The 26970-nt window shown below is 41.2% G+C and overlaps 1 protein-coding gene across 1 annotated transcript; it reads left to right on the plus strand.

The window, feature by feature from the left end:
- The first annotated feature begins 187 nt into the window (after window positions 1-187).
- tbx21 (T-box transcription factor 21) lies at window positions 188-25181 on the plus strand. Its single transcript, XM_069664972.1, has 6 exons — window positions 188-782; window positions 13528-13682; window positions 16674-16795; window positions 18661-18819; window positions 19593-19654; window positions 20015-25181. Exons 1-6 carry the CDS (start codon window positions 235-237, stop codon window positions 20811-20813), a joined length of 1845 nt encoding a protein of 614 aa, XP_069521073.1. The 5' UTR covers window positions 188-234; the 3' UTR covers window positions 20814-25181.
- The last annotated feature ends 1789 nt before the right edge of the window (window positions 25182-26970 follow it).

Below are 26970 nucleotides of genomic sequence, written 5' to 3' on the forward strand. Positions count from 1 at the left end.
TTTAGAGGTAAATAGTCTATTGAAGGATTTATGTCTTCATGCTGAGGTCCGGACTGAGTGAGACACCGAGTCTCAAAGTTTGTGTCATGTCAGTGCGCCGTGCGTCATTAATGTGAGGATAACAGAGCAGATTCTGCTGTTGTGTGTTTTTTTTTTATTGTACATGCTCTCATTCATCTGGACGCACGAGCGGAGACTTATGACATTACGCACAGACCGGGAGCGGGGCTGCAAATGGGCGGCATAGGTGGCAACCTCTACCTCAGCATGTTGAATGGGACTGAAACGCAAACTTTCGGAAAGAACACCGACATCAGCAGTCACCTGCACCGAGGCGGCAAGGATCTAACCGACTTCAAAATGGGGATTCAGGACGCGAGGTTTTACTATCCGGACTCTGTTCAGAGCGGGCAGGAAGCTCTGACTCTGCCGTACCACTCGGACCAGGCGGTGGGAGGGTACGGAGCGCAGCCCGGCAGGTTTTACGCACAGACCCTCAGCAGCTGCCCCTACGGCGGCGTGCGCTCTCCGCCGAGAAGCGGAGCCGGGCAGGCTTACATCCAGGCGGCAGGAGATGGGTTTCCAACACCCGGGAAAGACTTGTTTTCTCCCTCCCCGGAGAGTTACCCAGCGGGCTTTCAGCACGGCTACCAGCGGCCGCCTCTCTACCCTCTACCTGGGCTACAGGTGTGCGGGAAGACGCAGGCTCTGCTCAATAACTACCCGCTGTGGGCCAAGTTCCACAAGTTCCAAACCGAGATGATCATCACCAAACAGGGGAGGTAAGACTGGCAGACAACTCGAACTGCTTTGTTTTTCGACACGAAATAATAAGCAAGTTAAATTGCGTCTGTATTTGACTGCATGGGATGAGAACCCGTTTTGTTGCGTGCACATTTAAGCCGAGAAAAGCTGATACAAACTGCAAATTACGCACGGAATTACGCGCTGTCCTTTTCGCTGTACACACCTTATACTTTACCCAGTAGCAGTTTTCTATTAATGATGAGCAGCCACCACAACACCACAGTAACTTCCCATATTAAATAAACTTAGACGAGTTTGTCTGAGAACTAAATGACACTTTAACGCCTCGTCATGCTGCTTTCATGGACGTTAAGTTATACCTTTTCTCGTCGGACTTTGCAGACTTCAGCACCACATCACTGGTAAGGTGGTGACGGAGGTGTTGGCAGCTTTGGCTTTTGGTTGTAAGAATGATGACAATGACCTCTGAACCAGGCAGAAGTGCAGCGTAAAATCAGTCGTTTTTGCACGCTGCTGCTTTTGAGTAAAATTGGTCACAACTGAGTCATAATTCGAGCATGAAAAGCTAAAACAAACACGTATAGATACTTAGAGTAGGTATATAGAATTAATTCATTTTTTAAATTAAACAAATAATCATTTTACAAAGTAATTTGTCTCCCGTGAATTGCATCATGTGCTTTCACACTTGACTTTTATTTCTTGTCGTAAAATTGGGACAAAATCACATTTCGCTTTGGGTAAAATTTGTCTACGAGCCGGAGAAATTATGAAGTAGGGCAAAATATCATTTGCAGGCTGAGTTGCTGGAAAACATTTTGACACCTCTGTTTGACCTCCACAGTCTGAGGGGTGCCTTCAGTCAACGCAGCAGGAATTTAACCCCAAAAGGAGGGCAATCAATGAAATGTACTCATTGATCTTTCCGCTAAATTACTCTTCGTGAAACTATTTCTTTTACTGCAGTCAGAAATCTGTAAAACACGCTCATTTTCTTTGTTTTGCTGCTGTATAAAATAGAATCAGTGGCAAATCAAACCGTTTAAGATGTCTCAGATCCGCTCAGACTGAAAGCACTTAGGTGATGAGTCGATATAAACTTTTGATAATTAAACCTCAGCGCGACATCTCGTGTGTGCGGCTGCAGCAGAAACGATGACTCTGAAATTGAGATAAAAAAAACAACATGTAAAGTGTTTGTGTGTCTCCTGAGCGGTGAGGGGGAGAGACGGCGCTGCCGGCCCCTCTGATGGGTCAGCGAGCATTAAGACGCAGTCACGTCGATGAGGATTAATCCTCTAATACGCGACTCTTGTGTTTGACAGAAGGTTTCAGGCCATGAGGTTCTCATGGCGCGGATCGGTGCAGAAAACAAGTGCGCTGTCACATAATAGGACACTGATATATGTCCCTTCACTCAGCTGAGGCTGGACTTGTTTATTTAATCAGCGTGACTTCCATTTAAAATTAGAAACAATCTAAAATAAGAATCTCTTTGTTCTTGTTTTTTGTTTTTAAATGAGGCGGATTCTCACTTTCAATTGGCAAGCTGCAGGTTACATTCCTGCTACATATCCCCCTTTGACCTGCATTAACAATACTCTGTGGTTGACTGCAACATGTGCCAGGTGCACAGAGTGCCAGAGTGACTCTTGAATGTTTGTAAGTCAGAAAAGCTGGTTGAGGAAAGTCTCTTCAGATACTTTCTTCTTCTTTTGCACTTTTAAACTTGAACCAAAATGTAGCTAAACGCTCTCCTCTCTGTGCATCACGTCAGCAATATTAGTCACATGGAATATGGAGGATAATTATTGCAGAAATTACATTTATTGGATTTATTTTTCCGGGTGTAGGTTTTGTGAGTAAGTTTGGGTGAAATCAGAAGTTTCAGGTTGTTTAATTCTCTTTGCGATATGATGAAGTGTGTGTGCGTGTGTGTGTGTGACTACTGTCATTTTCCATACTTAGTCCTGGCACATCGCTCTCTATACACACACATTTATGTGCAGCTGTCAGATGATGTTATGTAACAATTAAAATATAAAGGTTTTTTTCAAATGTATTTTCACTTGCCAAAGCAAAGCAATGCAAGCACACTTGCTACACTTTTCTGCACATATTAATACAACCCGCGATAACAGCAGGTTCAGCGACATGAGTGCGGAGGTGTTATCCTTCCCCATGAGACAAAAAGCAAATTTTCATCTTGTGCAAAAACCACAAACCTCATATTATGAACATTAGAAACGGTGGCGCTGGAAACGTTTAAGCACATCCTCGCTCACATGCAGAAACAAACGAGATGATGACTTTTTCAAACCAACTAAAACTCCTGCAAAAATCTGGAGAAGTTGTGCAGAAGAGCTGCACCGAAAAAAGTGCTTTTCTCAATATCAGAGGTGAAATCCTGCTTAAAATTTCATCTTGGGTTCAGGCTTCCACATTAATTTTACTGGGGTTTTTTTTTAGAGAGGGTCTGCATTGTTAATCAAAACCCTAGTATCTACAGGAGAAAGAAAGTGTAGAGGAAAGTAAGAGAGGGTCAAACACCCCTGAGCCTTTAGATGGCCACACTGAGGAGGTGAGGCACCTTTGAAGTTCAGGAAGTAAAAGACTAGATTCTCTTTTTTTTCTCTCTTCAGCCTGCACAGACGCCTGCCTGCTGTACAGCCTGACAGATCTCTCAGAAGTTTTGCTCGTGTACCACACCTGGGCTTTGAAATCTCGAGACATTTTCAGGGCCTGCAGCAGAGGGAGGCGAATTCATCTGCACTTCTCATGAGCTAAATTCAGATCACCGCAGTAGTTGGTGCCTTCTCAGACCCTGTGGTCGCAGTTTGCATCCTGCTTTGTGGCAAAGTTGATGAAGACTGCACAAAGCAAGACATCGATATAAACATGGCATCATTTTCAGCTGTCCAAGAGATAAAAATGATTAGACAATGAGGCTTTTTATATGCAAAATAATGGGGTTTTCTGATGCAGTAAAAAAAGAATCAAGTGACTAAAATTGAAAAGAGAAAGTGAATTTTTTTTCCCTCAATAATTTGTTTGACCGAACTACTGATCCCACACCTGGCGTGTGCTCGCTTGAGATATGAGTCAAGAGGACAAACTTTTCCCTACCATCGTTTCCAAGAAGCAGCTTCATTGTGGGGACTTTTTACAGAAATAACTCAAAAATTTTAGCAGATTTCTTTAGAGTTAAGACGTAAAAGTTACCGGAATATCATCAACCCGAAATGTGCCAAACATAAATCAACATTTGAAACGTATTCTTTGAGATTAAAGACAAATAAAGAGTTGCAAATCGTGCTCATGAGGTTCTGCTTGACCATTCAGAACCGTGCATTTGTTCTAGGAAGGAGATAGGACTGAGTAAGTTCTAAACACAAACACCTTTCAGGGAATTAAAGCAGAGCTCCACTTCAGACTGAGAGGATTCATGCTCATCTGCTCTCTCTGCTCCACTGAGTCCAAACTGTGACATGAATCAGTCTGATGTCGGAGGAAACAATCCTTTGAATCATTTTGCTCCAAAGAATGAATACTGCAAAGTGTCATAGCTGAAGATCGAGTTCCTTTATCGCAGAATGAAGATGCCGTTTTCGGAGTATAATCATGGGGAAGTTTGCACGTTTATTAAAAGAAAAGTTGCATCAGGTCTTGCACAGCGCATAGTAGCTCCTTTATCTCTATCACATCACCTCTATTTTCTGTGGGCTGCTGCAAGTTACAGCTTACAAAGATAAACATCTCTTAGATTCTGACTCATTAAATTAAAGTTTCTTTCCAGGGTAGGTTTGTCTTATTTTGAAATTCTCACTTAACATCACCAAGGAAATTAATGTGGGCGTCTGCTCTCTTGAACCTGGCAGCCTTCATTTCAATAAAGCAGAAATGATAAATAATATTAACGTCAAAAACCAAAGTAAGGCGGTTATTTGTTCTTGCAAACGTCACAAGTTGTCGTTTTAAGGAATGTTTGGAAGCCTTGTGATTCGATTCTGTCTTTCTCTGTGTGTGTCTGAAAGCAGAAGTGGGACTATTTCAAGGTTTTGACGCTATGACTTGTCACTTCCTGTTCAGCTGTTTATGTGCATATGCAGCTTTTCGCAGAAACTTCTAGTGCCAATATCTTCATATAGTTATTTAAGTGCCTTATCTTGCCCTGTAGAATAACCCCTTTGCATAACTGCACGTTTTGACCCGCAGGACGACCCAAGCTGGCCTTAGTGATCGTATTTTTTGACCGGTGTCTCTCTTATTTTGGTTTTCATGAGGGCTTTTAGAAACACTGAGGTCAAGAGGACAGAAAATATGCTTCTCATTTCTTTTGTGGTCAGTCAGAGACCAAATATGAAGCTTGTTTTCTCACATTTTTAGTTTCTTTTTATTAACAAATTATATTAAGATACCTGCTGAGAAGTATTGTGTGCATCAAAAGCCTAGTATGACTTCTTTTTCTTTGCCGTAATGCACATCCGTGCAGCACACTGTTGCACTGGCTGACATTTACCTTCATTACCTTTAACACACATACTGTTTCTTTTGACTGAAACCCACACACACCACCCTGCTGCCCCAAACACTCTCTAAAGCCCCAGTGTTGATTCATCCACCTCAGAAAATAGTCCCTGGAAAAAGCATTATTCTTTTTTGAGTAGCTCTTGCAATAAAAATACAGTGCCCAACTGTTTTAGAAAATCACTGAGCCTTTTTTGTGAGAATAAAACATATTTCTGATCTTCTTTTAAGCTGTATGTCTTTAACTGTGGAATAAATGGCCTTGGGGTGTCATAGATAAGTGTAAGACCCTGTTGTTTCTGGTGTTTTAATCAGAGTTTATATTGATGAGGGAACACCGGCCTTATCAGATGACATGCTGCACTATAACATTGAAATTTCAACGCATCTGGTCACTGAATTCCTCTGCATCTAGTGGATAGAGAAGCAGGAGTGTCCGTGTTGGAGCGCTTGTGTCCGGCAGCAGCTGTAGACTGGCATGTTATCGTCACAGATGATCAGGCGCACGCTCGGTGACAAAAACTGGACCTGAACTCCTGTCCGGATGAATCAGCCGCTGCGCTCATGCGGAAAAGTCCTCTCCCTGGTGAATATCCAGCTCCTCTTCCCCTCTCGAGCTGCTGCCGTGCATCCCCAGGACAAACCCTCCACCCCTCCCACCCTCCCTCCCTTCTCTCCACCCTCTGCTCTTTCCTTTTCCCTTTCTCTAACCTCCGTTTCCCCCCCGCGGTTTCCCCTCCGTCTACCCAAACCTAACCTCCCCCTCCTCTTCCTCTCTCTCCAACATCCACACAGTTTATTTTGATTCTCTTAAATGTCACCACCAGCCGTACTGTCTCTGTATTACTGGCTGGTTCACTACACTCATCTGTTTCTGCGGTGATTTGTCTGAAAGGAGAAAGAAGGCAGTTATGAGTGTTCATGTGCGTACGTATACACCTGGATGAGGCTGAGGGAGCGCCGGGCAGCCCACTGTCATTACCGTCAAGTTTCTGGTGAATCAGAGTGGCACAGTGGCAGGTTGGTTAGGGAGTCTGTCAGGTAGATGGAGAGCTGCAGGTTTGATTCCCTCTACTGTTGAAACATACAAGTCCATGTGTGTGTAACAGGGTCTCATACCTTTATCTTTTTCTGCCTTGTTATAATAATAGTTTATGTTTGACTGAGAAGACCTAGAGGCCTCCTCCTTCATGTGGTCCTACTATAAAGTCCTCCTCTCTTTTTTCTTCAGCTCATTTTATTTGTATTACCGGCCCCAAACTGTCGATATAGATTTCAATGAACTGGCACTGAAAAATAGTTGTTTTAAGAGTGATTTCTGGTAAGTTTGGGAAAACTAAGCTTTTACTGTTCAACACTGATTCTTCTAATAATGTTGTAACCATGTGTTTGAATTGTGACCTGCCAAGTGGCTGCAGATGAAAATAGCTTTAAACCAACTCTCTTGCAATGCATCAAATGGCAACATTTATGTTTAATACTGTTCATGATCCCCTTACAAATAAGATAAATAAATAAATACACTTACATGACCTACAAAAGCAAACCAGACTATCAGCTAGCAGATAGAGCTGCAGCACCAAGCTGAGCCATTTCACTGAAAGCAGACCAAGAGAAGCTTTTATTTTTACAGTTTCATTTGCAAAGTTTCACAGTGACTTGTTTGTTATACCTTTAAAAGGAAGCATGATGAGATTTCTCGTTAGATAATTAATTACATGCACAGGACAGGACCAGGACAGATGTAAGGCGCACTCCTTTGTCCGCCTGGTGTCCCTGGGTCCTTCCTTTCTCATCAACACATTGGGTTACGTACGTGCATCACTCTTCGGCAGCACAGAGATGTTTTCTTTGTGGTTTTAAACATTTAAGCAAAAATATAATCCTACGTGTGTCAGAAAGCAGAAGAGCTACTGTACGCTTCACAACCATGGTTGCGCTACACCGAAGATGCGTCCACACTTGCGTGTTTGTGCTTTTAAGCTTCTCTCTGAACTCTGTGCCGCCCCCGCATGCAAATACCCCTCTGTGTTGTGTTTTCTATGGTTTCCCCCTTTGTCAAGTTCTGATTTCCTATAAAAGCCTCCAGTATCAGTGAATCGACAATATCACTCAGAGGTTAGAAGTTAGACTTTCACTTTTTGCTTTTACCTCCTACATATAAAACAAATATCTGTACTTTATGCTCCTTAAATTATCAGAACAGACTCTAAAGCAAGTTACTTAAGTTTGAATGCATTCGTGTGTGCAGTAGAGATCGGCAGGTGGAGTTGCAGTATCGACATCCCCTCCACCCAAAACACACCTTCACCTTGTGTCCTTGCCGTGTTGGAGCCCTCAGGTGGGCTCAGTCTGCAGCAGAACAGCTTCTTGTGTCGGTCTGAAGCAGATATTCACGCTGATGGAAAGTTCAATGACTGTAGTGTTAGTGTTAGTTACGTCTCCTCTCCACATCCCTCCTCTACTCGGCTACTCGGGAACAGAACGCTGCAGGAGCCCCATTTGTCAACAGAGCTGTCCATCATGAGGCCACACCCCCTTTTTAGAGCATCAAATAACTAATTAAAAGTAAACTTGTCACACTTGGGCATAAATCAGTATTTGATGTGTATTTTGATTTTATAGTTTGACTCATGTCCCATCAGGGGGCGATAGAGATGTTTTGCCTTCACTTTTGGGAGCTGTCATGTCGTCCATCATTTTATCAAGTATATAGACCAGATTTCTACCTTAATGGAAAGAACAGTAATACAAAGAAAGGACAGTTCCTTGCTGTATCCATCAGTGTGTATAACATGCAACAGATGTAACAAAAATGGCGTCTGAAAACTCAAAGTATTTGTTCTTCTACTTCAGTACATGAAGTGTCTTTTAGCCGGTGCTTATATCACTGGAGCAAAAGTATCTACTTTCCACATCACTCTCACAGTGTAGGAGGGTGGATCCATTCATACGCTGAACAGCCAAGTTTCTGTTTTCACTTGTATTAAACGCTGCGATGGAAGAAGAGCCCTTTCACCTGTTCTCTGCAGGCTGAGGCCACGATTCAGTTTCACCCAGAACTATGATTGATTGTTAAACTGGACTCGCTGTGTAGCCAGAAAGACCCAACTGGGACCGCTCATGGCAGGGTTTTGTCTTACCGCTCAAGGGTAAGAGGTGTGTGTGTGTGTGTGTGTGTGTGTGTGTGTGTGTGTGTGTGTGTGTTCAGTTCACAAGCATAAAGACCCGTCAATCAAAGACAGAATTAATAATATATTAGTTTTTAAATTCAATAAACCAAAATGAAAGCATAGAGATGACGTTTGTCATATATAGCAGTGCTAACATATGAGTTAGTACATTCATTTACAAACATTACTATAACAGGAGTAAATAGGGCATCGTTGGGGACTACTTTTAGCTGCGGATTAATATCCATTTAGAAGCAATTTCTATGTAGGCAGCAGGATGGTGTACGAGTCATTGCGTCAATATAAAACCATTTCCTGTGAGAGAAAGGGTCTAAACTCAACATAATACACACAATATTTATTTACAACATGTCAAGAAAACTTAAAGAAAATAGCAGACATGTTAGCCAAAATGCGAACCTGCGAACTTTCCAACGATACAGTGTCCTGTTCATAATATCGCACACAACACTTGTGAGAAGAATATATCCCTCGTTTGTTTTGGTCTCTTCATGGGATTTGTTGAAAGTAAGAAAATAATAAAGAAGTTAACAGCAAAATGCTTTTGAACTTGTCTAAATAAAGAGCCGTATAAAAATGTTACCTAGAAAATATGGATCTTTAATTAGTAAATGTTGTATTTAAATCAGAAACTAAGCAAACAAGACATTGGTTGGACGTTAAAGAGCAGCTCCAGTCGTGTTTTAAGACATATAAAATTCTCTGCTTGAAATAATAAATTGTGTTTGAAATTGTTTTCTGCAAAATTTAATTAATTACCTTGAACAAAATCCTCCCGAGGCATCTCCTCCGTCTCGCCATTAAAAATTCCTAAATCTGCACAGTCCCCGCCCACTATGCACATTTCCAACCGCCCCCTCCGTCACAAAAACAAAACACGTCTCTGCCATCGTTTAGTAGCATCTGGTTGAAACTTAGCTAGCTTGAAAAGTAGTCATTAGTAGTAGTAACGTTAATGTTAGTAGTCAGTAGTGAGTTTGCAAAAATGTCGATGATGGTTACAGCTGGCTCGCGCATCGCTGAAGTGGTTGCCATAGGTTACACAAAATGATCTGCATAGCCTCACCCCGTCCATTAACGGGATTGGCTCCTTAGGTTTGTGAGGTCTCAAACCTGCCGATCTGAAAACGTGTTGTTCAGCCTGTCCTTGGTACACTGCAGTTTAAAAGCAGACAGGCCCAGCCATGGAGATTACTGCTGATGTTGTCCCTGATATGTCTTGTAGCACATGAAGAACACCACATGGAGATGTTTACAAGGTTTTTTTTAAATGTCAACGTTCTAAACTTGATTGTCTTGTCTCGTTGCGTTTTGGTGCGACATGAATGTATGTAGTTTGATACCCATCCTTAGAGAACTGTCATCATGGCCTCTTGAAGGAATAAAGAATAAACAGCTCAGTTATAACCGCATGTGACAACTGATTTGTGTCAAAGCTAACTTTATGAAACCAGCATGTTTAAACCCATTCATGTACACACATCGAGGCAACACGCACCTTAAACCCTCATCAACATGACGGGCCCTGCAGGAGTCCCAGCAGCCTGCTAACAGTAGCCTCGACCACGTTGTCTCTTTACACACCTCACTTGTTCTAACACCGCTAAATGACCAAACTGCTTCGGGGGGGAGATGCTGAATTTAAATGAGATAACAGGTTTTGTAGTTTACCTAAACAGAACAACACGGAAGATTCTTCTTTTCTGGACACGTTTAACTGAATTATCTGAAGCTGAACTCTTGTTGTTAGCCGAGAGCTCTTTGTTCTTTTGTATTTACAGATCTGATCTCTCTTTTCCGCCCACACCAAAGAGTTTTTTAGAAAAGAAAGAAGAGGGCGTTTCTGAAAAGGAAGTCTTTTCTGTGTTGTGTCTTGTGCACTCTTACAGTGACTAATTTTACAGTAGCTTTACACTCTAACGAAAACAGTAATCGCTTTTGCAGGCAAGGCTTCAATCTCTTAACTTAAATGTAAAATCACATATTGTGCTGTAAACTCTGAACAGGGTGTGTTTTTTTATTATTGACACAGAGGTGGAGGGCGGTGACGGTCGCCCATTGCTCATTACAAATACTCCATAGCCTCAGGTTTCAAACAGCTGGGCCAAATGTCAAACATGTTGCCCTGATTTTATTTACACCAACTACAAACTCATGACCCCATATTGACCCAACGTGCAGGGCAGATTCAGACACAACACGTCCTCAATCAGTGGTCAATTTGAGACACCGTGGATGTATTTTATATTACATTTGCTTATTTGGTTTCTTTCAGAGAGTTAAATAAAAAGATTAAAACCACTCTGTACATTAGATATAAGCCAAATCCAGGAGACGATTAGCTTAGCTTAGCATAAAGACTGGAAACATGAGGAAACAGCTAGCCTGGTTGTGAGTGAGCAGATAACTCCCCCTTAGACCAGTGCTTGTTCTGTCTAGACTTCAATTTTTGTATGACTAAACAAACAACATATAATGTGTAAGCAGTTGAGCTTTAGATGTACAGACCAGGTTGATGCTAGGCGTATTGTTCTATTAAATTCAGTCTGCTTGTTCTGCCTCGATTGGTTTGGTCTGATGTCAAATATCTCTAAAACTCTTGGATTTTTATACCCAATATTCTTGGTCCTCAGAGGTTAAATCCTACACACTTTGGTGGTCCAAAAAAATGTCCCTTTAGCACTGTGAGGCCGACAGCTTTTTGTGAACATCTCAACAAATATTTCATTGATTGCTGTAAGATTTAGAACAGAAATTCATTGTTTCCCAGAGGATCAATCCTATTCATTTAACTGATCTACCTACGTTTCATCGAATGCTAACACTTTAGCAAAATTTTAATATATCCTACAGTTTGGTGGACCAAACATGTGTTTAATTAGATTCCTGTCAGCCTCAGTAGCAGTTACCTACAATAATAAGATTATGCACTTTTCACTCTTTTACTGAGAAATCTTATGCAACATGTGTCATACTTTTTCAACACGTTTTTCAACAGAGAAATCAAGTTGTGAGTAATTAAAAATTAAGTGGACACTGTCTAATGTTTCAATGTTCGCACATGAGTGTCAATTGTAATGAGTACATTTTCACCTGGATAAAATCAGCATTTAACAAATAATTTTCATGGCAAATGAACATTGACCACATTTCGATGTGATGAGGTCATGATGGCATTCAGGTAGAGAGGTCAAACTTTCATGTTACAATTGTAGTGTTGAAGTTCAGGGAACTCTCACTTACTTTGTTTTTAATACTGATAAGCAAATCTTAGCTTGCTAGCATGCTAAACTAAAGTAGTACATGGTAAACATTATACCTGTTAAACATTAGCATGTCAGCATTTTCATTGTGAGGATGTTGGTATGATACATTAGCATTTAGCTCAAAGCACCTATGTGTACAAGCACTTAGAGCCGCTAGTATGCCTGTAGACCTTGGCTACCTTCTTACAGTGTTTATGCTAGCTAAGCTAACCGTCTTCTAGCTGTAGCTGCATGTTTAGCATACCGACATGCAAGGGTAAGCCCGGCCTATTCCAAAATGTTGAACTATTGTTTTTCTACAGCTTTTGTGGGAAAAACCGTCAAAACAAGGTGACAAATATATAAAAGAATGAGCAAGAAAACATGTGTTGTTTATGTTTTAACATGTTTCTGTTGATGTGCTTATTGTTGCTTTGCTCATTCTGAGGCACTAAGTGCTTCTCCATCAACATAACAAGAACTCTGAAAGTATAGTGTATACATGAACATGCCTCCGCACACTGTCTAACATGTTGTGTGGTTTTGTGTGTTTGGTGTCCATGTCCCGTATCTGTGCGTCTTTTCCTCTTGGTTAAACCCAGCCTCTCCTTCTCCTTCCCTGGGCCGTGGTGCCCGGGGACGCCCTGACCTCCCGGTTACCCCGTCTCACTGAAGCCCTCTGACGTCAAAATAAGTTTAACATGTAAAGCTCGAGCAATCAGGGGCAGCTTCTGGGCCATCTTTTATTAACAGCAGCATTAAAAATTCACTTAGACACACATGCCCCCACCCGTCAGACTCCGCCTCCACTTCTCGTCCATTACTCTCGATTCTTCAGCTGCTGGAGCAAAGTGAGGCTTCAAGGTTCAAACAGGAAACACATCCCTACCTTACTTCCACACGTTCATGTCCTTTAAGAGCACTTTAAATACCTTCAGTGACATTTAGTGATACGGCTTCATTTTTTAATATCAGTTTACAGATACAATTAAAGCTCAATGGTTTATTAGTCATGTTGTAGTCATGACGTTATTGCACATCTCCTTTCCTTTGACAACATTTGTGCCAAATCGATTTCATTCATCCTTCTTATTTTCTTTCCCCGTATCCAACAATAATACCTGAATAATACTGCAGAATCTCAGTGGGTCACATCCTCCTGGTGGTAGTTATAAATAAAGAAATACTTTGAGCATTTCTTCTGCTAGCACTGGTATCTGCAAAGTAAGTAGAAAATGCAAGAAAATAGAGATATTTAAACCTGGTTTTTAACTGGTCAGAAACCATCAAACCTTGAAGGTAAATATTGCCCTGATCTGTTTCGAATCCAGTCACATTTTTAGCTTATTTCAGTACATTTTAGTTTATTTAAATCAGTTGTACTGCATTTGAAGTAATGCACCAAATAGTTGTTTGCACAATCCTGTCCAAATTGATAATAATAAAATCCCTCGCTGAAGCAGCGAGGGATTTTTTTCTCTTGCAACAGAAAGCTAAGGCCTCTGACTTTTGCTACATTGTGTGTTTGTTGATCAGAAAGTTTTGTGCAAACTTTAACCAAACACATGTCTGATTGTTTTTCCTACTTTTGGGATACTTTCATTAACTCTTATGGTTGTTGACTTGCAGCATATTTAGCTGAGGTTGTTTTAGATTCTAGAGATTTGAAGCATTTAATAATTTTCACTGCGATGTCAGATCATGCAAATTTTAGCTTTAAATGTTGCTAAATAATATGAATAATATGAATCATCAGAATCACGAACCATGATTTTCCTCTTGTGTTTATCCAGGAGGATGTTCCCCTTCCTGAGCTTCAACATCAGCCTTCTGGATCCAACCGCCCACTATAACGTCTACGTGGACGTGGTTCTGGCTGACCAGCACCACTGGCGGTACCAGGGCGGCAAGTGGGTCCAGTGTGGGAAAGCAGAGGGCAACATGCCAGGTACAATTAAATCATAACGCTTAATAAAACACAAAGTAATCGATTTATAATTTATTCTTTTGTCTTTATGACTGAAAACGTTTCTTATTACACAGTTTACATTCAAATATACGTTAAAAAAAAGTGAAGAGTCTTACAGCAGGTTTTTAAATGACTTTAAAACACTTCATGTGACTTATTTTCTTTCAATAACCAAAATAGATTTTGTGTCTTTGTTTTTAATATGTGAAATATGTGACTTTATAAAATGCAGCTATAATATAAAGAGAAAGATTAAAGAGAAGATATAAATAGCATTTACTACAAAGGGTCAGTACTTTTTTTATTTTCAGTTGATGCAACTTTATTCTTATACTTTAATCTAACTCAGAGGAAAATATTGTCTTTAAAGCTTTAATCATTTTGCAGATTCAAATTATTAATAAGAAATACAAATAACAAAATGTATATTGTTTTATAGTAGATAAAACTTGCCAGGAATATAAATGAATTACAATCAGCCCCACTTTTACTACAGTAATGTCAAAGTAAAAGGTAAAAGTGATGCATAATAAGTACTTTGACTTTTGGTTCTTTAAGTTTAATTAGATTTTCAGACTTTAAAGTTTGTTTTTCACTGTGATAAAGCTTCTTTTACTTAATTTAATGATGTAAGAATTAAAAATGTGCTGGTCTTTTTCTCCTGCTTTCATTTAGTGTTGCTTTAATTAAAGTGATATAAGCTGAGCATGCACTTTACTACAGTTCAGTATGTTTTAAAGTCACCTGTTCCTGATATTTGGACCTGCAAACGTGCAAAATAGCAAATGTTATTCCTCAATCTTTCACAGAATACTTCAACCAAACATCAGACACTTCTTAAATCAGACACTTACCCACAAATGATGAAAAAAAAAAGACGTAGTTGCATTTTTCCAGTTGCAAAGAATATGATCGGCAGCTGAGCCTGAACCTGCTCAATTAGCCGGAGACACGCAGGTCTTCAGCTCAGCTCATGCAACATGGGAGATCATGAGGAAGTGGTTTTGTTGAGCAGAGTTGTAGCAAACCTACATGCCTACAGTAGGGAAACCAAAATGTGCATCATGATGCACAAGTGATATGAGAGGAGGTTTCTGTGGACATTTTGATATTGCTTTTGTTGCGTTCAGAAGCCTCACAGGACGTTCTGCAGAGACTGAGTAAACAATATCAGGAAGTGGACATTTAGGGTGAGATATTTCCCAACAGCTTTATTGGCTGCAACTTAACGGTGGACTTTAAGAACCTCTCTTATGTTAGTCTTTCCCCAGCTTTATCAAACAACATCTGTTTGGACATACTGCATTGTTTTGCTGTAGGTTTTTAATCTGATATTAACTTCAGTCTCTTTGCAGTAATACGTTTTAGCATATCCATTTGTGTGGATTTATTTGCCAGGTTCTCTCATATTTTTAAAACGTACAAAGAAACCTCAAACCTTTCTGTATATGACGGGGGGATATTTATGTATGTAGGTGTTGGATAGGTGTAACTGTAGTATTTCTGTTGGACAAATTAAATAATAATTTGTCAGTTTTCCTTGATGTCGCCAATATAAAACTGCAGATCAAATCAGGCAAACTTTGGTGATTTTCTTGAACTATATAAACCCTTTTTAAGCTAACTGGAGTTTGGAAAAACATAATAATGAATTTAAAAACTGAGGTCGTGTTTTAAGCTGAAGATAAGTTTAGATGTTGGTGATACGTGGTTTTTATAGCACAGCGATTCCCTCAAAGCCTCTTGGAACTTTATTTTGAAGGGACAACATGGTCTTTGGGAATATCATCATTTATTTTAGGGCACTGATCACTTTTTCTCCATCAGTAACTGTGCAGGAAATGTGTGTATGATTGCTCATATTTTGTTTAGTACAAGGCCTGAGCTGGTTGGGCCCAGCAGGTGTGGTGCCCAGAAGTAACATTTAAACCTTTATTTAAAACTAAAATCCCTTTAACTGCTCAAATGGTGACAAAATGCACCTCATTCATGCTCCTCCCCAGAGACATCAGTTTGGGTTAATGGACATATATGATCGACACTGGATTACATGTTATTATGGTGCTTAATAACAAATCTGGATAATCGATTTACTCTCTAACTTTACTTTACACCCATGTTTTGCTTTTTCTTCCGTTCAATCATTTCTTCCTGTTCACACCTTAAACAACAACAAAGCAACTGAACCAAGACGACATTTTGTGTGCGACTGATGATACTGTAACCACAGATATATAAATGTTACAGAGTGTAAGGTGTTGTCACACATGTGCCAGGTGTTGTGGAAAGGTGACAGCTGGTGCTACAGTTGTGGTAAACTGTGGTGAAACAACTTAACACAATAAGATTTAATAGTTCATTTGTGTGGTGTTGTCATAGAAGGTTATCAGGTCACTGTGGTGACGCTGTGAAAAATCACAGCTCGGAGACTGAATGAAAACAATATCTTCCCTATTAGCAGAAATTAGTGGCTGATTTATTGATTTATTTTTGGTAAAATATGATGGAAAAGTGTTTTTTGTTTAAGTAGCTTCTCGTCCTCCAACATCTCAAACTGAATGATGACATTAAAGTGATTTTTTTCTGATTTTGACAAATATTGGCAGCGAGGAACATCCCCATCATCCACAGCTGCTCAGATTGCATCTTCAGTTTTCTGTGGTGTTTTTTTTACAACGAAGTCTGAGATTGAGCTGCAAAAAAAAAAGGGCAAAAGGCAGTTAAAAGCTGAATTAGTCTTGACTCGCCTTATCTCTTGTTTTCACTGATAAAATAACAAATACACAAAGACAGTAATTCAATAAATGTGGCTCACTTTGGGGTATTAGGTTTGCAGACATGGCTGACATTAAATGAATGCTTGTTTAAGTGACCAACGTGTAAATCGTCCTGGTTTTAGTGCTGTGCTACACATGATAGAAGATATTTTCAAAGTGCTCTGAATAGCGCTCATGCTGAGTTCTTCTGCAGGGAACAGGATGTACATGCACCCCGACTCTCCAAACACAGGAGCGCACTGGATGAGACAAGAAGTGTCTTTCAGCAAACTCAAGCTCACCAACAACAAGGGCAGCACCAACAATGTGGCACAGGTACAGTCACCTCTGCTTTCTACCTTGAAATACTTCCATCTGAGCATGTCTGTAGTTTATTGTTTATTTATTATCAACCATCTAATTGACATTTTTAGAAGGCTGAAACCATGGCTTTGTAATGAGAATTAAACTTGTCACAGTGTAACAGTGTTCTTAGATGCATACAATCTAACTGCAAACATAAACTGTGTAAAAGACGAATTTTGAGGTTTTTATTATTATTTAATTTAAGCATAAAGGCCTCATTGAGATTAGAAATCTCTTTGACAAGAGTGTACTGGGCAAGACAGCAGCAGCACATTTAAACAAACACATAACAAACACAACATATCCTGGGTCACATAGCAGAAAGTCATAAGTCAAAGCTTCTGCAGCCTGATGCATCTTCCTCCAACGCCTTCAATCTACTTTTAACAAGATTTAAAGAGATCAGCTCCCCGAGACCCAAATCCTGCAGGAGCAGCAAACCTAAAACCCCTTTTCAAGACGCACTTAGGGGTCAGATAGCAACAAAAAAGTCTAGTGAATGGGTCACAGAACAAAGAGTGAAACTTCCAGCATTTTTCAGATGAGTTAAATTTCACGGGGTGCTGCTTTAGCTCAGCGGTTAAATCATATAGACAGGCTACAGCCCTCGATGCGGCGGCCCTGGGTTCAACTCCCACCCTCGGCCCCTTGGTGCACGTCATGCTCCCTTTCTCTCCCCCTCATTCCAACGCTGCCCACTTTCCTGTCTCTGTCAGTGAAGGCATAAAAGGCAAAAAACTAATTCTTCAGTGAGAGGGAAGCAAGTTAAGAATTGCTGATAAATAAGGACACACTACTGATTTAGTCTTTGGGTGGACGATGCAGGCCAGCCAACTGGAGCACACATGGAGCAATGATGAGTTAGGGCCTTAAGATTTGTACTGAACCTCAATGCTCCATGGTATACAGTATCCAGAGAGTGGAGGCGTTGAAGGTGCATGCATATATAAAACATCAGCGTAGTCAATCAGGGGGCATAAAAGTAGCAGCAACAAGTCTTCTAATAAAATATGATTGTTGCTAGTTAAAAACAGTCTTTAAATAAAGTGAAGCCACAAGAAAACGAGCAGTCGACTCAGCAGACTGTCTGTAAAAGTAAAAGTTCATCAAGATCGCTGGGGGTACTCGAGGCTTTGTCTGCACTGAGAATGTCAAGATGAAATTTGCACGTTAAATAAAATCATTTAAAAAGTACTTACTTGTTAATCAAAAGTCTACTATTAAACTTTTTTTCTTCTGGTTCCTCATTCAAATATAGCAGCTACTTTGTGGGCCACGTCACTGCGAACTATCGGCTGATTGGTGTTAATTTTTGCCAATGAAGATTTCGAATGAATCACTTTATTGTTTTGGTGTACATGTGTGCTGGCTGGGGGGCTCAGCCTTTCTTAGATACAAGAGGGGGGCCTCCAAGGAGAAAAGGTTGGGAACTACTGCCCTAAAGCATGCCCTGCTTTATTGTATATCTCACTGTAAATGGCACCAAAACTGACAAAATAAACATCAGGCTGTATTGAAGAAGACTTTAAACTAGTGTCTGAGACCAAGTGTGCATGTTTGCAGAGGTAATAAACCAAGTAGTAGATTTCTGTGCTATCCAACTGCCTGTTGCAGCCAGTAGTCGCCCCCTGCAGGCCATTAGAAAGAATGCAGGTTAAAGTCACTTCAGCTTTGTTTTCACTTCCTCTTTTCTTCGTCATCAAAGACTATTTTTAAGATATATTGCTGTTGTCTCTCTGCCCACACACTTCCTCTCAGTGCTCATTCAGATAAAGTCAAGAGATTCCTCATAATGTCTTAGAGAAATAAATAACCGGCTCGTGCATCCTCTCCAGATGATCGTGCTGCAGTCGCTCCACAAGTACCAGCCTCGCCTTCACATCGTGGAGGTTAAAGAGGACGGCTCTGAGGACCCCTTCCTCTCGGCCAAAGCTCAGACCTTCATCTTCCCGGAGACCCAGTTCATCGCTGTCACTGCTTATCAGAACGCAGATGTAAGTCACATCTATCAGGACAAGTAAAGAAATATATCACCGGGTGAAACATGACATAAAGTGTAAAATGTCTTTCTTTTCTTACTTTAAAAAAGCCTGAGAAGAAGCTAAAAACATTATAACATGTCTCGCTTCTGTAGTTTTCTTACAAGAAGAGATCTGTTACTTTATTTTCTGTCACTTACACTCTTACTTAGTGTAACCCTGCACAATGAGGCCGTCAATCATAACAGCACCTCTTCTAACTTCTCTAACACCGTCTTAATGGGGTCTAGACGTCAATGATTCATGTCGGAGCCATGTTTCCGATAGAGGCCTTGGTTTATGCATGCAAGCATCAAAAATTCACACACGCTAATTTACATTCCTACTATCTACTATAAGTGTGAGCACGGGTTAGTGTACAGTCGCAGAGTTCAACGAAGAGTCACATCACCTCAGCTGACCTGAGTACAGTAGCTCAGACGTCACGAGTATTTGTGCTATACAGATTAAATTTAACAGCTGCTCATTGTGGAACATTTTTCCAAAGTAATTTACACTCACACTGTTTGTATGTTTATTCCATCACAGTGTGTATAAATATATATATATGTGTGTGTGTTTTTGTGCCAATGTTTTTCCAGCTGCAGCAGGAAAATAAATTGCACATTATCCTCATTAATAATTAGTCAGTGACCTCCTCTCTGTCTGCTCTCTTGTTTCTCTTGCGTGTTTGCTCGCTCCGTCTTTGCCTACATTCTCTCACTGCCCTCCTCTTCTTCCCCTCACAGATCACTCAGCTGAAAATAGACCATAACCCCTTCGCTAAAGGTTTCCGCGACAGTTACGACACGTAAGTAATCTTTATAAAAACTGTGTTTGTAGAAAGAAAAAAGTAGTGAATCGTCTCCTTTAAAGAGGAGAACTAGCACGTCTTTATTTGAATCGTGCATACGCTCACTATAAATAGTGCGACAGGATCATTGCGTGTGTTTAAATGTCCTGAGTGCTCTTATTCGAATATTGGAATAGATGAAATAACTGTGCAGCTCGAGCATGCTGCAGTGAGAGGGTGTGAGGGGCTGTGAGATGTTTGATAGATAGTTTGAGGTTTGCTCAGGAAATAACACCTTCTTTTTTTTCTCTTCTCACACTCTTCTCTTCCCCTCCTCCTCCTCCCCCTCCTCCTCCTCCTCCTCCTCCCCCTGCCTAGGCTGTACGCTCCTCCAGACTCAGACCGCCTCACCCCCTCCCCTACAGAGAGCCAGCAGCTGCTAACGGGGAGCTGCTACCCGCAGGGCTACTTCTCAGAGCAGTACATGAGCCCCCTGCCTCAGGGCCGCTTCAGCATGGGCCAGCAGCGCAAAGACCCCACCTCCAGTCCCGGTCCTCACAGCCACTGGTACCTGCCGCCTCAGCAGGGTGTGGCCCCCAACCGCCTGGACTTCCCCTCCTCGTATGAGGGCGACTTCTCCGGAAACAGTTTCTACAAGCCTTTCCCACTGCAGACATCCGCTCACCACGCCCTCACCTACTACCCCGACCATCCTTTCGCTTCTACAAGTGTGTCTGTATCAGGAGCCACCTCAGCCGGCTGGACCACCAGCCGGCCCACCCCTCAGTACCTCAGCCACCCGAGTAAGCACGGCCCCAGTCTGGGCTGGTTTAGACCCATATCATCCTCCTCTTCCTCCTCATCTTCTTCCACGTCACCTGGCAACCCCAGGCTGCACCCTCCCCCGCTCCTGGAGCCCATGCAGACGCCGCTGCTGCAGGAAAAACCTAAAGAGACAGTGCATGTGGTGGAGGACCCCTGGCTCGAGCCTCCCTCGGTGAAATCTGCAGCCTCAGCAGACTCGGGCCTGTTTGAGGGCGGCGTGGGGGACAACAAGAAGAGGAGGGTGTCGCCCTACACGTCCAGCACTGAAAACTCCCCGCCGCCCCGCAGTGGAGACGTCTGCGAGAAGGACAGCAACAGTGACGCAGACTACTATGGCTTTTACACCCACTGATGACCTCATGCATATGACCTCATACATCACCAGTCGCCACAGTCTCTCCCAGAGTCTTCCCAACTCCACCTGTCCAGTCAGGGCAGGACAAATACCAGGGACACACAGCAGCATCCGTCCACACAGTTTATAAAGTCTCCTCTCAAAGTGTCGAACGATTCAGGAGGAACTTTCAAGGTTGCTGTCAAACTTCTTGTTGAACACAAGTGGAAGTGACTGGGACGCTGCCCTACAGTCACATAAACACCACGCAGACAAACAGACCTGTGACTTTAGCCTCAGAAGCATCTGGAGATTTGGGGGTGAAAAAATGATCTGCATATCTGCTTGGTGACAGACGCCTGAAGGGCTTGTCTCTTCTTTCTGCATCAAACACTCTGTGTGTCTCTTCTGCTCCATCTTGTTCTCGCTCTGTCTCGTCCTTCTCACCCTCAGCCCTTCACACATACTCCCACAATATGCTCACGTTCATTTCCCCTCATCATTCTGAGCAGAAATTATATTTCACACACTTTCCTCTTGTCAATCAGGCCCAAAATGTGCAGCGCAGCGCCCACCGGTGGCCACAGAGGCGCGTTACAGGCGGATTCTGCCAAGGCCAGAGTTGTCTGAGTTAACTAATGTCAGGAGGTTAAGAGGGCTTAGCGAGCACATGTTCTGAAGTACGACCGGTAATCTAAGTCAATCCAGCTAGGACAATCTTTTCTGTGTGTCGGTGTGTGTGTGTGTGTGTGTGTGCTTGTGTGCAGAAATAGCAAGTCATTACACCTGGAGACAATCTAAGGGGAAACTTAGGAATGGAATTACTCAGCAGCAACAGGAGAGCTCGTATCTTTAAAGTTCCTCATGCATTTTTTATTTGGGATCAAATTTAACATTTCATAATAACCTGCAGTGATTAGCACTTCATGCCCAAAACACAGAGACAATTACCATCAAAAGGCCGTCGAATGTGACAAAACAAAAACATTTCAGTAGCTGATAATCCACACACATTCATGAATAAGGCAAACTCTGCAAACAGACGAGAAAAGAAGAGAAAAAGTAATCATATAGCTTGATTAGACATGCAATGATTAAGCGGTTAAGCTTGTTTCAAACAGCCAAACTGAAAGGCGCGTAGAAAAAGTGCATATTGTCATAGAAAGCAGGATTATCGATATCGGAGCGATTCTTCCCTGGAAAAAGCCGCTGTCAGTCAAAGCTGGTGTTCTCTGTAATCAATAGAAGCAATAGTATTTGAAATTGGCGCCATAGCTGTGGAGAAAGTTGTACAAACAGCTCCTGGTTTCGCCCATTCTACATTCCTACAACACCCAGAGTGCATTGCTACCCTCCCTCTGAAAGTAAGAGAGACACTGGAGTGAAATACTGGCTCTTTAAATATGGAAATCCAGCACACATTTTCAGAGTAAAGGAGTTAGAAACCTGGGTCTTCTCTCACCTCTGCACAGCTGGACAATCACAGCCCAAAGTGGGAGTAAATGTCCGACTGTAGGTTTTGAAAAAGTTACTGGATTTGTCAGACACAGCCCTCTGGATCTAAGGACGGAAAGATGCATGACGAGGGCACCATCAAGTATGAGAAAAAGCTGTTTTGAGCTGCGCCATAATAGGATATTCAAAAACTAGTGATACTCGGTATCTCACTTTCCTAATTCTGGGAAACTGCTGAAGATGGTCCTAAAATATGAAGACATAGCAGTAGCAGTCGCACCAATTTTACCCAGTTTCAAGGCAGTGCTCTACCTCTCCTTTTGCAATAGCTTTAAGGACATTTATAGACAGATAGGAAACATTTGTGCATCTTAGCAGCAGGTGTAAACAAGGCCAGATGGACATTGCTTGCTTTGATAGAGTAATAAAGGCCTCATTATAACAAAGGCCCCTCCAGCCCCGTGCTCCAATCAGTCGATGTGAAAACGCTCCTGTCACCACACACAGATAAAGCCCCAGATCAATATGAGCCGCGACAACGACGTAACCGGAAAACAGTATTGGCAGAGGGAAGCGTGACAGCTTTAAACACACAAACAAACACAAACAGAAACCCACTGCACAAGAGAAGGTGACGACAAGAGTCAAATCTTCACTGTGGCTCTGAAACATCTAAATTTTGTATAAGACTCCCTCATTCTGCATCTCTTCCCCGTACAGTAGCAGCAGAGCATCAGTGCTGCAGACGTGTAAAAAGTGGGTCAATCAGAACGTCTCCACACACCTGCTGTAGGTAAACAGACGAGGCAGTGTCACGATAGGAACAGGAAGCACAAAGTGACCAGACGGGCACAGGATTTCCCCCTCTGGTCTCGGGGCGGATCATGTTGTGACAGTGGGTGACAGGGGCCCGGCTCTCCGCCCGGTGACAGAGATGAAGAGTGAGGCAGCAGTCGGTGCTGATCAGAGATCTGCTCCTCATTCCTCGCCAGGTGTGCTAATGGCGTCAGACAACACTGGGGGCGACAGACAGGCACTTCCTCGGTGCAGTGAAGGCTGGGTTACTTAAGTCTTCTCTAAGGGGATCAAATAACTTACGTTTATTTATGACTTAATTTAAAAAGAAATCACCGAAAATGATTAAAGAAGCTCATTAAAGAAACAGGCTGACATTTTGGTGTTAGATAAGTTGGGGGTCATTATATGTTGTCCTGGGGACATATGTTCATTAACACTGTAAGAAATTGAGGAGGGTTATATTCAAAGACTGAATTGCAAAAGAGCAGAGGAGAAAGGATGTTTTGGTTGCAGATTAAAGATGTTTTTTGTTTTTATTGAGAGAGAGGACAGCAGATAGTGTCGGAAACAGGGGAGGAGAGAGTGGGGACGACACGCGACAAAGGGCCGAGGGTGGGAGTCGAGCCCGGGGCCGCCACATAGAGTTTAACCGCTGAGCTCAACCGGCACCCTGCAATTTCTAATTAAATTGTAAAAATCTGTGGAATATATCTAGTCAAAGTAAAAAAAATGTATTGCCTGCAAATTTTTAGGACAAAGGTTTCATGAAAGATAACATCAGGGAAGAAAATTACCAAGAAAACAAACATTGCACATTTGACTAAGGGATAAAAATATTGCTGAGAACATAAAACCTTTTAAAAGTTCTCCTTAATTTATCACATTAACAGGATGTTGAGATGGATTGATCCTGCTAACACAGATTGCTCCAAACAGAGTGATTGCTCATTTCTGTATGCTAAAAATTTAGCTAGAGCCATGACACAGTTAGCTTAGCATAGTTTAGCATAAATAATGAAGCAGGTGGAAAACAGCTAGGCTAACTTGTGAAGTAATACTCCTGAACATATCAAACTAAAAAGAGTTCATGTCTGAGCTTAGAGGTGCTGGTAGGCGGACAGTTTGCCTGTTTGCATTGTTAGAATTTCATAAATAGACACAACAGTTTAAGCTGTCTCTGACCGAAGTTGATTTTTTACAAAGAGTGGCACTTACACTGGAGGAACTGGAGCCTAGAGACAATCAAACACATGAAGAAGCACTTGGGAAAATAAACAACTGTCTGACAGTTGAGTCCTTTAACTGAACATTTAAATAAGTTAAATGATAAAGTGTTAATTTTGTGTTAAAAACAGAGTGGATATCTGTATGATTCGGATGAGAACATGTGTGTTGCTTGTTTAACATTTCCATAAGATGTACTATTTAATATGTTTATTCACGAAGAAAAAGATGATTCTTGATGTACCTTAAAGAAGCTGCCAAATGGACAATTCTTGTTTCAAGTGCAATTAATAAGAAAATAAATTAGTTTAGAGGCAGCAAAGGATTCTCAAAAATAATAAGAGAAAGGTTTAATGTGCTCACTGGCCTGTGGACGATGTCTGTTATTTATTTTATGTGCTGTGGTTTGTTAACGTGGTCACTCAGAGATCCTCAACCTGACGAGAGCAAGAGCTCACATCAACCAGCAGACACCTCAGGAACGCCCTCTGCTGGATATCTCAGCTATTACAATCAGCCAAACCACTGATGTTTAACCTCTTATACCTCCATTTCCCATGAGTCTGTGCGTCCCTTGTACACACATTTCCCCCAGTAAGAGAAAAGACTGTGCAGGAGCTGTTTTTCCAGAGATTTTAATGTAAAATGTAAAAATAGGAGTGAAGAGGGGAGATCAGGGTCGAGCAGCAAGTGTGTTATTTTTTTGTGTGTGGTCCATGTGCACCGTTCATGTCGAGGGAGAAGTTATCCTCCTTTGTCTCTTTCATTGAGAGCTTGTAAAATGTGATGCATAAACAAATAAGAGATTTCTGAAGGGGAAAATTGTTATTTATTAAAAGGTGGCATAATTGTGTATTGTACTGTTGTTTTTTTATTCATGAAATTAAAGCTTACACATAAAAAGCATAATCTGTGTCTCTTATTTATCTGAAGACCTACAGTATAAACAAAGCACCTTTTCAAAATGCTGCATACCCTACATCATTCAATTTAGATTTAAATATACGGAAAAATAATGGCTTCAGGACAGGTGTTTTCAAATAAAAGTCAGTCAAGTGCAGTAAAATGCAATTATGATAAATTGATAAGCTGCTGAGAAATAAAAACACAATTGTGATATAGACAGTTTAATGTTCTGTATAAATAAATTTGAACATGTTTCCAACCAGCTGGATATTCGTTTCACTATTAAAGACATAAAAAATACAGTGTAATGTCCTCTTTCTTCCATTTTTTGCGTTAGCAGCGCACGCGACCTCAATTTCAGAGCGCTTCTCACCGGCGCTTCCTGTTGCTAGGTAACAAAAGCTGGCGACACTTCCGCTTCCCTTGCTAGTGACCGTTAAGTCTGTTTTAAATTGCTCTGTATGTTTGATATTTGCTTTTATTTAAGGAAATTTAACAAATAAAACATAACAACAATGGAAAGGAATCGTGTCCTGACATTAGCAGAAGTACTACACCTGGAAATTGTACTCTCGAATAAACAGAACGATTAGCTTCTCCTCCGCCATTGTTGTTGACAAAGTTGAAATTGTAAGTCCCGCCCCGTCTTGATTTTGATTGGTCGGTGAGTAAGAAGTGACATTGACGAGCGAAGCGGTGTTCAAAAAGTTGAACTATTTTCAGCTATAGTCTTTATGTCATTGTTTTCATCTGAGAGCGACAAAAACACAGCTGAGGGCGTTTTTGTGTTTTGGATGCTGAGCGCTGACAAAGCTGAACTGGATCGGTTTTCTACAGAAAGTAGGCGCTGCCAGCGCAAAAAACACTGTTAGTGGACACAGGAAGTTAGACATAATTTTTTAAATGTTAATGTGATGTATATATATTCTCAAAAAATTCATTAAAAAACATTAAAATATTTCAAGATGCTGCACCAACATGATCCATGCTAGCAATGACCAAAGTATTTAGAAGGATAGTGACTTAAACTTCATTAATAAAACATTGTTTTTAAAGCAGGTGATTATCTTCAGCACTTATGAATCAAGTAAAAGCCACAGATATCACGTTAAAGTACTTCATATGCATTACATCAGTACCATGTGACAGGGGACTTACTTTGGTATCTGTACCTGAGCTACTGCCAGATTAGCCTGGTCAGGGGCTGTTCATTCACTGCCTGAACTGATTTTTTTTTGGGCCACCTGAGAGCAGCATTGTACGTATAAATAAAATATAAATGAAATGTATAATGAAATAAAATGAGAAATGTGATTATTACTGGCTGAATTTATAGAGATGGACTTGACAGGCGGGCAGCAGCAGCTTCGTGGCTTAAATATGCTTTACTGGTGAACATTTCCAAACAAATTTGCGAAAATTAAATGACAGGCTGCTCATCTTGTGTCACCCAGTTGGTGATCCAGCCAGGATTAGGGCATTAACAGTACATTCATAAAGCTAAACAATGGTACACATTATAAAACAGTGAAATTGTTGCGAGGACATGATTGCATGTTTACATTTTAAACACTAAAAAAAGAAGTCGCCTCTTACTAACCCAACAGAGAAATGCATGTTTAACAAGTTTTTTTCATTTCAAGTCATTTGTTCAGTTCAAAGTTCAGCAGGAAACAATTAAATTCTCAAAAAAAATTCACACATATGTTGTTCAAGTAATCTAAAAAACCTAAAATGCATTAGAAAACTGATCCTGAGGAGGAAGTTCTTCCTATTTTCTTCACCTGCACTG

Source organism: Semicossyphus pulcher, unplaced genomic scaffold (genome assembly GCF_022749685.1).
Source record: "Semicossyphus pulcher isolate SPU_LCO1_2020_fin unplaced genomic scaffold, fSemPul1.0.p SCAF_16, whole genome shotgun sequence".
Classification (NCBI taxonomy): Eukaryota; Metazoa; Chordata; class Actinopteri; order Labriformes; family Labridae; genus Semicossyphus; species Semicossyphus pulcher.